This window comes from Sus scrofa, chromosome 14 (assembly GCF_054392235.1).
Source record: "Sus scrofa isolate SSC_HxYL_T2T_F1_AM1 chromosome 14, Sscrofa_HxYL_maternal_Yorkshire_Landrace_v2.0, whole genome shotgun sequence".
Classification (NCBI taxonomy): domain Eukaryota; kingdom Metazoa; phylum Chordata; class Mammalia; order Artiodactyla; family Suidae; genus Sus; species Sus scrofa.
Window position 1 is genome coordinate 32,487,607 of NC_139396.1, and position 14,977 is coordinate 32,502,583.

The window sequence follows — 14,977 nt, forward strand, 5'->3', positions numbered from 1 at the left end:
CAGCTGTTTCAGCTGGGATGGAGGAAGTGGCCCTCCTGGATGGTTTAACCTTTGCTTCTCCTACCAGGCATCCTGGTGGCATTACCAGTCCAGGCTCACTTCCATTTTTGTTGCTTACTTCACTTAGTGGGGGTTTCTAGATCTTGTAGAGTGTTTATTCAAACCCACACATGGGAGAAGGCAGGCTTGTAGCTGTGGATTCCCAGGGAAGCTTGTTTTGCTTTCCTCTTGGCACCAAAAGGAAAGGACCAAATCCTTCAACATTTCTCTGTCTACCCTCTCACTAAGGACCCCAGATTGACCAGATTCCCTGTGGAGGGTGAGGAGGATTTCATTTTTAATTTCCCACCTGCCATAGACCTAGGGTCTCATCTCTTGTCCTGGCTGGCTGATACACCTAAATCCTTGTATTGCCAAGACCTGCAAGCACCCAGGAGCAGCCTTGGCCTGGAGGGTAGTTGTGAGCTGCTTTGCTCTGACTGTGGAGGACCTGCCCAGTGCCCTTGGGCCTTTAGCATATCTGTATAGTCTGATAGCACTGGTGGGGATTTTAAATGACCTCTTTCTACATGTTTACTTTGCTTGACCCATGACATCATTTCTTTCTTTCTTTTTTTTTTTTTTTTTTTTTTTTTCCTTTATACAGCTGCACCTGCAGCACATGGAGGTTCACAGGCTAGGGGTTGAATTGGAGCCACAGCTGCCAGCCTGCACCACAGCCACAGCCACACTGGATCTGAGCCAAGTCTGCAACCTCCACTGCACCTCAAGGCAATGTCGGATCCTTAACCCACTGAGCTGGTCCAGGGATCGAACCTGCATCCTCATGGATACTCCTCGGGTTCGTTTCTGCTGAGCCACAATGGGAACTCCCATGACGTAATTTCTAACTTTTCTCCTTCCAGACTTTTCTCACCACGAACAGAGTCCGTGAATTGGGTAAGAGACATTCTTAGGAGAAGAGGGAGACAGGAGGGCCAGGGCAGCAGACATTAAATGAGTGTTTCTCCATCTGATGACTGTGGACAGATGCAGCCACCTGCAAGCCCTGAACTATAACTCGGTCAACATAGGTCCCTGCTGGTGAATCACTCTCACCCTGACCCTGGGCTGACCACAGGGGCCTTGGGTTCCTTTCCCCTACCGAGTTTTGGGCTCAAGATCTGAAAGACTAAGAGTATGGAGGAATCTCAGAGCCCGTCAGGGCAGACCCACCCTCCCCGGATTAGGACTGAGACCCAGAATAGGAACTGACCTCTGCAGGGTCACCTGGTTCAGGCAGAGAAACCAGGCTAGACTCTCGGCCAGGTCTCCCCCATCATAGTGCCCTGGCCTTCCCTCCTTCTGGCTCGGTCCTATCCTGTGACAGCAGACCCTTGTTCTCCCTACCAGTTTGGATATAAGGGAGGGGCCAGGGCTAGGAGCAGACTGGCACTCACCACCCCCTCCTACCCCAGCTTCTGGATGTGGCACGGTTCCCATAGGAACTTAGTTGGCCCAGGCCCGTGACTTTGTCATCATTCTCTTCTATATTTATTAATAGAGATGATCACTACCGTTGTTTGAGCACCTACTGTGTGCATCAAACCCTGGGTTAGCCTCCTTTAAATGTACTGATAATAATCCTGGTGACATCCCCCACCCCCAAACTCCCATTATTATCTCTGTTTGACAAGTGAGGAAAATGGGTTTCAGAAGAGTCACAGAATCTGCCTAAGGTGGCCAGGCTGGGCCTAAATTCCTCTGACTCTAAAGGCCATATTCTTCTCACTGGCCAGGAACAACCCTCCCTTCCCTCCTCCACCCCTTTACTTGTTCCCATGGCCCCTCATTCATTCCTTCATTCCTCAGACATTTTAAGTGCACACTTGGTGTGAGGAGGGGCAGGTATCCAAGCACACAAGGCAAAGTCATTGCTCCTGGGGAGCCCCAGTCTCTTGGGGAGGCAGAGAGCAGTAATAATGGAGGAGAGCTGGGGGGCGGGTGTCTCAGAGGCATCAAGGCAGCAGCAACCCAATCACCAGCCCCAGGGGGGAAGGTTGGCTGGCCATGGGGAGGCACCCTGATCACATGCCCCGAAAGTCTGCAATGCCCAGCTCCAGAACCTCCAAGGCTCTGGAAAGCCTGAAAATGGTGAGGCGGCCCATTGAAGCACCAGCAGTAATACCTGTGGGGCTGTCCCCTAGCAAAGGCCCTGGTCCCTGAGCTTTCAGCAGCCATCACAAGCTGCCCTCCACGGAGACTGGGGACTCCTGGAACACTGTGTACTCCCTGAAAACGAGATAGAATTCCACGCCAAGGACACCATGCGGGGGTCCGTGAGCCTGCAGCTAGCAATAGTGTGTGCTCTTCCTTGTCCATTTCATTCCAATAGACGGGAATGATGGCAGTGCCACAGTCTCAGGGCCAAACAAGATTTTCTTCTAGACTAAGAAGAAGATCAGAGCAGGCATTTGTGAAAATTTCAAGAATCTCCGTGGGGCTACCTAAAGAGGGACATGATTGTTAAAGTGTTTAGAGAAGGTGTGGTTTAGGGGAGAGGGTGGCTGGAGGCTGATCGGGCCTCGAAACTGTAAACGGTGTCCTCTTGGACGGTGTTGTCAGTTTTTGAAGGAGAGGAGGGTGTTTGTCCTAGAAGTTGTGGCCTGGGCTCCAGAATGACAGCAAGAGCACTGGAGCTTGAAAAGAGACAGGCTCATTGTGGGAAAGAAAGAGCAGATGAAGGCACATGAGGCCCTTCAGTATCAGTTCAGAGGGGGCGGGAGAGGCAGGTGGGAGCCTGACCTCAACTGGGATCACCTGCGATAGAACTAGCACACCTGGCACAGGGGGTGGGAGAGGAAACAAGTGGCTTTTCGCAGGAGGACTTTTTGTGGGGACCCCAGAGGAGCCCAGCCTCAGCAGGCTAGTCACCGAGGAGGACATCCAGTTCTATGTGCAGCAGTTCAAGAAGTCTGGGTTCAGGTAAAGAGTGGTGCCCTGAACACGGGGGGAGAGAAGGTTGGCAGAGGGGGGCTGTTCTGCTCTCACGGTGTGAGGCGAGACCCAGGGCCCCTCCAGCTCAGTCCCCGTGGATGCCTGGCCAGCCTCTGCCTGGATGCCTCCAGTGTCCAGAGGCTCAGTATCTGACAATACTCAGTCTGCTTAGGTTCGAGAATTCAGCTTGTTCTCCCTTATGTGTAGGGACCAGACGTTTTTAACCTTTTCTCAGGTGTGACTTCTGTCAGAATCAGATGACAGCTCTGAGTTCTTCAGAAGAATGCAAAGACCCCCATAGACTCAAAAAGCACATACCTGCTTGGGGCAGGGGGATTATAGACCTCTCGTGTATATGTACAAGAGCTTCACCGAGCTCTAACTCACCTACCATGGGCTTCACCCACTACAAGTGTAAATTCATCAGTTCTTAGTCTTTCACAGAGCTGTTCCATCAGCGCTACAATCCATTTTAGAGTGTTTTCATCACCCCCAAAGCAGCTGTTGCCTTTCGCAGTCAGCCCCACTTCTCCACCCCTGGTCCCAGGCAGTCACCAATCTGCCTTCCGTCTCCCTGGACCTGCTCGTTCTGGTCATTTCTTATAAATGGCAGCATGCACTGTGTGGTCCTCCCCACCCACCTCCCTTTACTCAGCAGGTTCCTGGGTGTGTCCCTGTCCTGGTCTGGTGCCAGGACTTCATTCCTTTTCTTAGGTCTGGTTTTGTTTGTTTGTTTGTTTGTCTTTCTTTCTTTTAGGGCCACACCCACAGCATATGGAGGTTCCCAGGCTACGGGTCTAATCAGAGCTGTAGCCTCCCGCCTGCACCACAGCCATGGCAATGCCAGATCTGAGCCACATCTGCAACCTACGCCACAGCTCACGGCAACTCTGGATCCTTAACCCACTGAGCAAGGCCGGGGATTGAACCCACAACTTTATGGTTCCTAGTCAGATTCGTTTCCACTCTGTGCCATAACGGGAACTCCTCTCAGGTCTGTTTTTATGCTGCGCTTCAGGGTCCTGCCCTGGAACCACTAAGAATCCCTCCAGCAGCCCCTTTGCTGCATGTTTCTTCTCATATTTGGAGACTGCAAATCTTTGAATCTCCTGAGTCCTTCACGGCCACTGCGGGCCACTGTGTCCCCATCCTCCTCCTCTCCCCGTGCCTGTGTCTCTTCACACCCCATCTTCCACTCAGACCTGGGGGCGCAGAAGGAGCCCAAAAGGTGCACCGCCTTCATCAGCCCAGCCCGCAGGCCCACGGCGTGGCAGCCTTGGCTGTGAACTCCCATGGTGGCCCTTTAGACCCCAATGTCTCCTGCACCACAGCTGCAACTCTTCCTTAAGCTTCTCCTCTTTTTAAAAAAGTGGGTGACAATTTAAGAGCTTCAGACTGGGAGATAGATGTGCCCTGGAAGGGAGTGTAGAGGCCATCTGATCTGGATGGAGAATTAGTGGTCCCCAAAGGGCAGGTGGCTTGTCCAAGGTCTTCCAGGCCCTCCTCTGCACTGTAGGAGCCTTGAGGGCCTGATGACACCAAGCCCTACTGTGCCTGAGGTTTGGGAGCATGTTCCAGGCACAGCCCTGGGACCACCCTACGTGTCCAGGAGGAGTCACCTTATGTCACATCCCGATGACCCAGCAGGAAGAAGCATGGGAGTCCCTGTGTCCCTTGTCTGTGGGTTCCCAGGGGCAGGAGAGTGGCCCTGGATAGCGAGAGCGCTGAGCCCCAGACAGCCCCGGGAGGAAGTGGAGAGCCCTGGAGGGCAGCTGCTGTGTGTTCCCCGATGCCCACTTCAGAGGCTGGCAGCCCTGAGCCCGCCCCGTGCCTGCACCAGGCTGGCTCCATAGAGCCTGGTGAGCAGGTGGGCAGTCACAAGACGTGGATCCTGGGCTCTGTTCTCTTCCCCCTGCAGGAACCTCTGCCTCCTCCTGGGAAGACAGGCTCTGTGCAGAGCTTCTTGATGGCAGGTCTGCAGCATAAGCATCTACTAAAAGCTTTTCTCTTTTTGTTCCCTGATCTGCCCCTCCCAGGGGGCCTCTAAACTGGTACCGGAACATGGAAAGGAACTGGCAGTGGGGCTGCAAAGGCTCAGGAAGGAAGGTGAGTTCGTGCTGCTCCCCTCCCCCACGAGCCACCCTCGGGGCATCCATGGGCCCAGCTGATCTCCCGCTGGGTCCGCGATGGCGGTGGACAGGCCAGCCTGCTGCTTCTGGCAGTGCCTCACTGCCGTGCCTCTTTTGCTGATGCCGCTCTTGGGATGGCAGAGGGTTGCTTTGGGGGGTGGAACAGGGTCTACCAGGTGACCGCAGCATCGATCTGGAAGGCCCAGATCAGGGCCTCCCCGGCCCAGGGCTCAGGTGGCCCAGGGTGGCTCCCAGAGGGAATAAGACTGAAGCCCCTACTTCACAGGAGGAGCATTACTGCTCTCGCACGGGGCTTTGGCCTCTGGCTGCATCACCCTGAGTCAGTCCACGTCTCAGTTTCCTCATTTGTCAAGTGGAAGACGGGATTCCATCTCTGAGTCTGCAAAGGGAGTAAATGGAGCCCTCACTTGCCAAGCTTTTGGTTCCCCAAGCCTCAGTCATGCCCAGTGCACCACAGGCATGCTCTTACTTAGACACACACGCACACACACAGCCCGCGGGGTCACAGCTCAGTTCCTCCGCAGGAGAAGAGCCCTGTCTTTTCCTCCTGTGTGTCTCCTCTCCTTTCACACTAAGCGCTTTCTTTCTGACCCTTCTTGTCACCAAATGTGAAGGATTTTCCAACCACCAAGCGATTCTCAGCAACGCTGCCCTGCAGTTCAACTCGATGCTGACACTGTCTGCCTGCTGACCGTGTCAGGTCCCGCCAGTTAAGGGCTCCCTCTTATAAGGCTGCTTCTGCTTCAGATGCCAACCCCAAGGCCAGGTTGTTCTCTCTGCTTCCAGTGGGTTGACTGTAAATCCCAGGTCCCCGCACCCCTGTTACTTGGGGGTCTATTAACCTGCTAGCGCAGCTCACAGAACTCAGAGGAACACGTTTACCAGTTTATTAAAGGATTTGATAAAGGACACAGATGAGCCACCTGATGAAGAGTCATCGGGTGAGGCCTGAAGGCGGGGGGTCCCCAGCACATGAGCGTCAGTCCCCTAGACTCATGGTGTGGGACCCCCCACCCATTGGGTGGATGAGTTCACCACCCTGGATGCTCTCCGAACTCCATGCTACTGAGATTGTGCGGATTTTTTTTTTTTTTGTCTTTTTGCTATTTCTTGGGCCGCTCCCACGGCATATGGAGGTTCCCAGGCTAGGGGTCGAATCGGAGCTGTAGCCACTGGCCTACACCAGAGCCACAGCAACGCGGGATCCGAGCCACGTCTGCAACCTACACCACAGCTCACGGCAACGCCGGATCGTTAACCCACTGAGCAAGGGCAGGGACCGAACCCGAAACCTCATGGTTCCCAGTCGGATTCGTTAACCACTGCGCCACGACGGGAACTCCAGATTGTGCGGATTTTTATGGAGACTTCCTCATGTGGGCGCTGTCAGTTATTGACTCCATTTCCGGTCCCCTTCCAGACTTGGGGGACAGGTGGCCACACATCCCCAGCTGCTAGTCAGGGCTTTGTCTTTCAGGTGACCAGGCCCCCACCCAGGAGCCCCCCACAGTCACCTCATTAGAACCAGAGATGCTTCTAGAGCTCTTTCTCACCTAGGAACTTAGATTTCAGGAGCTCTGTGCCAGGAACCAGGAATGGAGACCAAGATACACATTTTTTTAATCTCTCACACCATCATTTTATTATTATTTTTAATCAGCATTTTCTCCTTCTTTTATTGAAGTATAGTTGCTGCACAATATTATTATGGAAGTTAGAAGTGTACATATAGTGATTCCAATTTTTACAATTATACTCCATTTATGGTTATTATAATATATCGACTCTCTTCCCCATGCTATACAGTATATCCTTGTAGCTTATCTTATGCCTAATTTTGTGTACTTCTTAATCAGGCCATCATTTTGGATCTTCAGGCACAGTGATGCTCCCTTCATGCAAATCATAACAGAAACAGAGCCAGACCCCAGTGGTGCTGTGGGTTCTTTGGGGGGCAGTTAATAGTGGAGAAAGCTGGAGTTCCCAGTGTGGCTCAGCAGGTTAAGAACCCAGCTAGTGTCTGTGAGGATGCGGGTTCGATCCCTGGCCTCCCTCAGTGGGTTAAGGATCTCTGGCATTGCTGTGAGCTGCAGTGAAAGTTGCAGACATTGCTCGGATCCCGTGTTGTTGTGGCTGTGGTGTAGGACGGTGGCTACAGCTCTGATTGGACTCCTAGCCTGGGAACTTCCAAATGCCACAGCTGTGTCCCTAAAAATAAATTTTTTTAAAAAATAGTGGAGGAAGCCACAGGGCATGAAAATAAAGGGCCCAAGTGTGGAGGCTTCACTCCTGCTTCCCATTATTGGTCCCCAGATCCTGATTCCAGCCCTGATGGTCACTGCTGAGAATGACCTGGTGCTTCATCCCAAGATGTCCAAGCATATGGAGAATTGGGTAAGGGGACAGCCCTGCTCAGGGTCATGGGAGCTTCTCGGAGGAGGGCACAAGTGTCCCGGTGGATGCAGAGTGCCATGTTTGGTGGGACCATTTGCTTAACGAGAGCTTCTTCAGCAGCATCACTGTTACCTTTGGGGAGGAGCCATTAAGACCCAATGCTTTCTCCCTCACCCACCACCTCACACGGATGCAGTCTCTCATCCACTCACCCGCCCTTTCCTTTCAGGGCATCTCTGGTGTACTTAGATGAGCTGGGACAGTGCTAGAGGCCAGGGAGGTGAGGATGAACAGAGTACAGACCCCACCCCGCAGGAGCTCCCCATCCAGCAGTGAACCCCATACGCAGGAGGGGTGTGAGGCCCAGAGCACAGCCAGGAACGAGGGCTTCACAGGGGCGCTGGCCACTGCCCCTGGCCTTAAGGAACACTTAAGGCTTGACCGGCAGAGAAAGAATGGGAGAAGAGACAGGTGTTGAGTGGTAAGGTTGGAGAGCAGGCTTAGAGGATGGCAGGAGCATGATGAGCCCGCAGGGCCAGGCTGAGCTGTATGGACCCGAGGGCATGGGGATCCATGAAGGGCATCGATGGGTATCAATCCTGTGGGTCAGAAGCTTACTCTTCGGAGAGCCAAGAGGTTGGGAGGATTTGGGAGGCCTGTGTGGGGTCCCCGTGACTGCTCCTTTATCCTGGCTGGATGCTGAGAGGTCTGACTGCATTTGGCCCTGGCTTGGTTAGCATCACCCAGCCTGGCGGAGAGAGTGTGTTTCAAGGGATGTTGCCAAGGACACGCTTTGTGGGCTGTGGAGCCAACCAAGGGAGGGCTTTGGGGATTCCGATTCCAAAAGGGAAGCCAAGCAGCCCTGCGTGCAGACCACTGCAGAGGAGGGGGGATAGGCAGCCTGGGAAGGGGGCGCAGTCATGGCTACAGGGCAAGAGCCAGGCTTGACCCAGCATTTTTCAGGCAGAATGGGCCAAGCCCTGATGGTTCTGAAGGGAAGTGGTCTGTTGTGATGAGGATGGGTGATGAGTAGGAGTTAGCCTGAATTTGAGTCTAGCTCAGACACCCACTGTGTGGCCTTGGACCAATTACCTAACCTCTCTGAGCCTTCCTGTTTCCTGCGGGATCAGTCAAGGATAAATAAGGCAGTGTGCACGAGGCAAGGACAAATAAGGAACATTTAGCACATAGTAGGAGCTCAACCAGTGGTCATGACCTTGCTAGGTAATGCTGGGTTTTCAGGGGGTGGCCTGTGGGGAGCAGAAAACTTGCCTTCTGCCATTTACTTTTCTGGGTGGGGTTTTCTTCCAGATCCCCAACCTGAAAAGGGGACACATTAAGGATTGCGGACACTGGACACAAATAGACAAGTAAGGAGCTGGGGGGGTCCCCAGGTGGGGATGTCAGGACTCCCCGTTCACCTCTAGTAAGAGCCACTTGCTTCATCACCTCTGCCGTCATGTGAGTGAGGCATGTGGTTCAGCCAGACTCACCTTCTGTTCCCTTTCCAGGCCCGCTGAGCTGAATCGGATCCTCATTGAGTGGCTGGAGACTGATGCCAGGAACCCACTGGTGGATTCAAAGCTTTAGGGTGTGACTTGGGTCTGTCGCCAGCAGGCGCTCCAACCTCTTCATCTCCTGGGGCACTGCTGTGGTACCCACATGTAGCCTTACCTGTCCCAGAACCAGCAGCACTGCTCTGAAGCGGTCTGCAGCAAAGAATGATTTTCCTTAAATGAAATGAGTCAGATTTGACAGAATTTGAGATACAGCAACAATCACGTGTGATTAATTCTCTGGGTATAAACGCATCACTTTATCTCTAAGGATGGTTAATGTTCTGTGGGGGATGGAACGGGGGTGGCCAAGGGTGAGTTCTCTTTGACTAATCAATTCATTGTTTTGATGAGGCAAAAGCAGCAGTTTAGAATCATTTCAGCAGATCTGGGAAGTCTTTTATTCAATAAAGCAAAGACAACTGCCACACTGGCGTTTGTGTTCTTGGGAGAAAGGTAGAGTGATTTTTCTAAGAAAACAACACATTTGGATGACCCCATTTCCCTCGGCTCTTGAGTCTGCAAGGCTCTACAGGATCTGGAACAGCACTGGCCGGTGGAACCTTCCGACCTGATAGAAATGGTCCGCTCTGTGCCTTTGGATGGAGGGGCCACTAACCACGTGTGGCCATGCTCCCTGTCTCCCTGCGCCCCTAGCATGATGTGCTCACAGATGTGTGTTCACCTCCCTCGCTGCACTTTCAGCAGGGGAAGCTTGTGGACGAGGTGGTCTCTGAGCTGGAGTCTGAATTTTGGTGAATATCCGTTAACCAGGCAACAAAGAGTATGTGGGTCCAGGTGTGTGCAGAACACAAGGGGCAACTTAGGAGTGTTAGCAGCTATCATTCTTAGGTACCCCCATGTGCCTGGAGTCCTGCACAGACCATCTTGTATCCTTCTCATTTTATAGATGGGTAAACTGAGGTGTGGATCGCTTGGCTAGCACAGGGGCTGAGCCCAGATTCCAACGTGGCCATCTGGTTCTGCAGGCCGAGCTTCTTCTACCAAAAGCTCTTCTTTCTAAATTTGGAGTCATACTACCCAGATCAAACTCCTGCTCAACCACTTAATACAGCGGGACTTCAAGAAAGCCTTTCCTGTGCCTCAGTTTCCTCTCTTATTAAAAAAAAAAAATGGGGGAGAGTTCCCACTGTGTTGCTGCAGGTTAAGGATCTTGGCATTGTAGGTTGGTAGCTGCAGCTCAGATTCGGTCCCTGGCCTGGGAACTTCTATATGCCGTGGTCGCAACCATAAACACATAGGGGGACATGAAGCACCAAATGCACAGGTGGTTGTATTAAATGAGAGGCGACACAGAGAGCTCTAGAACAATGCCTGGCAGAGACGAAGTGCCACCAAAGTATTAGGCTTAAGATTACAGTTTATCCAGGATGAGCCCCCCACCACCTCCTTCCTTTTGGATCTGAGAATGAAAGGGCTAATTTAAAAAGCAAATGTAGAGTTCTCATCGTGGCGCAGCGGAAACGAATCCGACTAGGAACCATGAGGTTGCAGGTTCGATCCCTGGCCTTGCTCAGTCGGTTAAGGATCTGGCCTTGCCTTGAGGTGTGGTGTAGGTCGCAGACATAGCTCGGATCTGGCGTGGCTGTGGCTGTGGTGTAGACCGGTGGCTACAGCTCTGATTCAACCCCTAGCCTGGGAACCTCCATATGCTGCGGGTGTGGCCCTAAAAGGACAAAAGACAAAAAATAATGATAGTAATAAATTTTTAAAATAAATAAAATAAAAATAAGCACATGGGTGCCAAAGGGGGAATGACGACATAAGCCAGATAATATTTTACTGAGCATATCCAGGCTTATTTGTATAGGAGTGGCTGGAGGAAAGGAAAGAAAAACCTCAGACCATCTTTCATGAGAATAAAAACACGAGTAGGCAAACCTACTTGGCCATCTCGATTTCCAGCATTCTATACAGTCATCTTGGTAAATCATTCAAAATGTTCAGAAATTCCGCTCTTTGGGCAAATAAGGGCTGGATGAATCGAGTGCCTGGCATTGCAACAAAAATATCACCAGTTATACAAGATCGAGGGTCATAAAAAGTGCTCTGCTGGAAAAGGTCTTTAGGTCATTCCTCAAAATACCTTTCAGGTGCCCCTTTATGTACAACTTGTTTGAAGTATGTTCAAATTGATTTGATTTTAAAATGTTATTTTTATTGCATGGCTGCAAAGGGCATCAATGACAAGCGTATCTGCCTCTGTGGAGGGAAATAGCTTTTTAAAAGAGTCGTGGCAGGGAGTTCCTGTTGTGCCTAAGCTAGTAATGAACCTGACTAGCATCCATGAGGACACGGGTTCGATCCCTGGCCTTGCTCAGTGGGTTAAGGATCTGGCGTTGCCATGAGCTGTGGTGTAGGTCGCAGATGCAGCTGGGGTCCCACATTGCTGTGGCTCTGGCGGAGGCCGGCTGATACAGTTCCAATTAGAACCTCTAGCCTGGGAACCTCCATATGCCGCGGGTTTGGCCTTAAAAAGACAAAAAGACAAAGAAGGGTCACGACAGGAGTTCTTGTTGTGACTCAGGAGGTTAAGAGCCTGACTAGTATACCTGAGGAGGGGGTTTCGATCCCTGGCCTTGCTCAATGGGTTAAGGATCTGGCGTTGCCATGAGCTGTGGTGTAGGTCAGCAGCTGCAGCTCTGATTTGACCCCCAGCCTGGGAACCTCCATGTACTGCAGGTGCTGCTCAAAAAAAAAAGAGAGAGACATGGCAGACCCTGTGTTCTTTCTCACACCCCCATGCCAGGGGGTTCCTGGAGCTCTCCCAAGGCACTGAGATCACCCACAAGCTCTGTCCTCTTTCAGCGGCTGTCAACTAGCAGTGTCCGAGGTTTCCAGGAGAAACGTCTTCTAAAAGCGAGTCTTTTGGAGCATGTGACAAAAAGCTATTTCTGTCTGTCTTAGGGTGTAATGAACCCCTGGTTTTAGGCCTAGAAGTGGCTCTAAGTCCCACTTGTTCGCACTGGCGTTACCATGAGCACAAATTAAAAGCAAACAGTGGTCAAACTATGTAGGTCAGAAGCTCAAATGTTTTTGCAACAAGAGTTGGGTGGCAAATATCATGCCTCGCTGTTCAAAGAAATCCATTTGGGCACAAATGATAAAATGCTTTCTCAGCCATTGTAGGAGTTTTTTTCTGGGAAAAATTCCCAGTTTAAATTCTTCTAAGTAGTTAAGGGAAGGACAGTAGTTTCTTTTGAACCCACAGGGTCTCTATTGCTTCGAGCTTCTCATGCAAAAGTAACACATTCTGGAGAGGCTTGCTCTGAGGCTCTGTGGTCCTCAAGATTCATCCATGTTGTATCCTAATGTCAGAATTTCCTTCCTTTTTTTTTTTTTTTTTTTTTTGTCTTTTTGCTATTTCTTGGGCCGCTCCCGCGGCATATGGAGTTTCCCAGGCTAGGGGTCGAATTGGAGCCATAGCCGCTGGCCTACACCAGAGCCACAGCAACGCGGGATCCAAGCCGTGTCTGCAACCTACACCACAGCTCACGGCAACGCCGGATCGTTAACCCACTGAGCAAGGGCAGGGACCGAACCCCCAACCTCATGGTTCCTAGTCGGATTCGTTAACCACTGCGCCACGACGGGAACTCCCAGAATTTCCTTCCTTTTTAAGGCTGAATAATATTCAATTGTATGTGTATTCTACATCTTGTTTATTCAATCCAATATATATTCTGGATATTAATTCCTTATAATGATAGATTATTTGCAAATATTCTCTCCCATTCTGCAGGTTGTAAGCTCACTTTACTAAAGTTTTTTTTTTTCTTTTTCTTTTTTATTATTATGGCCACACCTGCAGCATATGGAAGGTCCCAGGCTAGGAGTCGAATTGGAGCTGCATCTGTAGCAAGGTGGGATCCAAACTGCATCTGTGACCTACACCACAGCTCACAGCAATGCTGGATCCTTAACCCACTGAGTGAGGCCAGGGATTGAACTTGAATCCTCATGGATACTAGTCAGGTTCTTAACCCACTGAGCAACCCCTGGAATTCCATTGTTTTTTTGTTTTGTTTTGTTTTTTTTGTCTTTTTGCCTTTTTCTGGGGCCGCTCCCGCGGCATATGGAGGTTCCCAGGCTAGGGGTCTAATCAGAGCTGTAGCCGCCAGCCTATACCACAGCCACAGCAATGCAGGATCCGAGCTGTGTCTGCGGCCTACACCACAGCTCAAGGCAACGCCAGATCCTTAACCCACTGAGCAAGGCCAGGGATCGAACCCATAACTTCATGGTTCCTAGTCGGATTTGTTAACCACTGAGCCACGACGGGAACTCCTCTTTATGCCTTTTTACAGAGAATGAGCTGGCCAAATAGGACAAAGGAAGGAATATCTGTGGATCAGAAGTTATTAAACACTCTTCCAAAGGCTCACAGTGTTTCAAATAAATGTGGGAAGTTTCCACGTACGCGTTGTATATTAAGGTCATATTTTCATTGACTAACATACAAGAAAGGAAAAGAGTAAAGAAATAAATAAACAAGCTCTAGTGACCACTAAGATAGTGGCATTATTCTCCCTGCGACAAACATTTGAGAAAGTAAAGACTCAGCAAGTATGGAACAAGCTGAGTCCTTCAGACAAGAAGAAATGAGCAATAAACCATCGACCTCAACTCCAAGGTGAAAGGGTAGCACTGCAGATTGAATTAACTGATACACCCCGTTTTTGCTGATCCTTATATTTTCTTTCCATGTCGTTTTATTTTTTTCCATAAAGGCAGTTTATAAAATTGATGCCATAGGCTTGGGGCTGAGGGAGGAAGCGCACCTTGCAAGGACAATAGCACAGGGTGAGGAAAAAGAGCCTGGAGAGGGACTCCAGGCCCCTGGCGATCTCCGCAGAGGAGGAAAGGGAGACCCGGGCAGTTCTGGGGCCCAGCCCAGGCCCTCCCACACCCGCAGCAGCCGGCTTCCAGAACAGCCTGCCTCCAAAAGCGTTCACCCAAAGGGTGAAGTGGCATTTTGTGAGTGGGCGCAGAACACACTTTGCCAGAAGTTGTGGAGACAGGGCTTGAGGGCGAGTGGGAATGTTTATTTGGGGTGCCATCAGGCTGTCCCCTCCCCTCCTTGCCGTGGGCTTCTTTGCCCTCCTGGCTTGATGCTCAGCACACCCTGCCTGGTGACCCCAGCCCCTGGATCCCCTTCCAGGACCCCCTGGAAAAGGACAGTAACCCAGCTGACAGGTGCTTTCTCCCCTAGGCCTCCTCACTGAGACCAAGCCCTCCCTCTCAGGTGGGGGTCTGGGGAGAGGGGCCCCTAGCTCTCCTCCCTCCAGTGATGGAGCTGGCAGCCTAGAGCATACCAGCCCTGACTTCCATCAAGGACCACCCAAGGGAAACAGCACAGGGGCTAGAGGCCTGGCTCTTGTCCCTCACAAAGGCCTCGGTGGAGACCCCAGCACGGGGGCTTGCAGGCAACATGCTTAGGTGGCCACAGCAAAGAACCACAGACCAAGTGGGTCCAACACAGGCATTTATTGTCTCATAGCTCCGGAGGCTGGAAGTCCAAGACCAAGCTCTGGGCGGGGTTGGTTTTCCCTGAGGCGTCTCTCCTGGGCTTGTAGTCAGTCGTCCTCTTCTGTCCTCACACGGCCTGGCCTCTAGTGTCTGTGCCCTAATCGCTTATCTCGACACAGTGATATTGGATCAGGACCCATCCTAATGACCTCATGTTAACTCCATGACTTCTAAACACCCTATCTCCAAATGTAGTCACATTCCCAGGTCCTGGGGGTTAAGGCTTCAACCTAGAAACTTGGGGGTGGGGGAGGGGCACAGGCAAAACTCAGCCCATAACACTGCTGCCAGCGCTTCTCTGCGGCCCTGAGCTCTGCAGATTCCTCACTTGTCCGTGGCCCTGGGACTTGT

General features: G+C 51.5%; 1 protein-coding gene across 2 annotated transcripts in view; it reads left to right on the plus strand.

Annotated features, from left to right (window-relative positions):
* Positions 1-9,504, plus strand: part of EPHX2 (epoxide hydrolase 2) — a 76,228-nt gene extending 66,724 nt beyond the window's left edge. The window contains exons 13-18 of one of the 2 annotated variants that reach the window (XM_084993204.1): positions 906-939; positions 2,862-2,964; positions 5,013-5,082; positions 7,440-7,520; positions 8,832-8,890; positions 9,032-9,504. In XM_084993204.1, coding sequence (XP_084849330.1) covers positions 906-939; positions 2,862-2,964; positions 5,013-5,082; positions 7,440-7,520; positions 8,832-8,890; positions 9,032-9,110 — 426 coding nt within the window. In that variant the 3' untranslated portion in view covers positions 9,111-9,504. 2 annotated transcript variants of the gene reach the window in all.
* Positions 9,505-14,977: the final 5,473 nt, after the last annotated feature.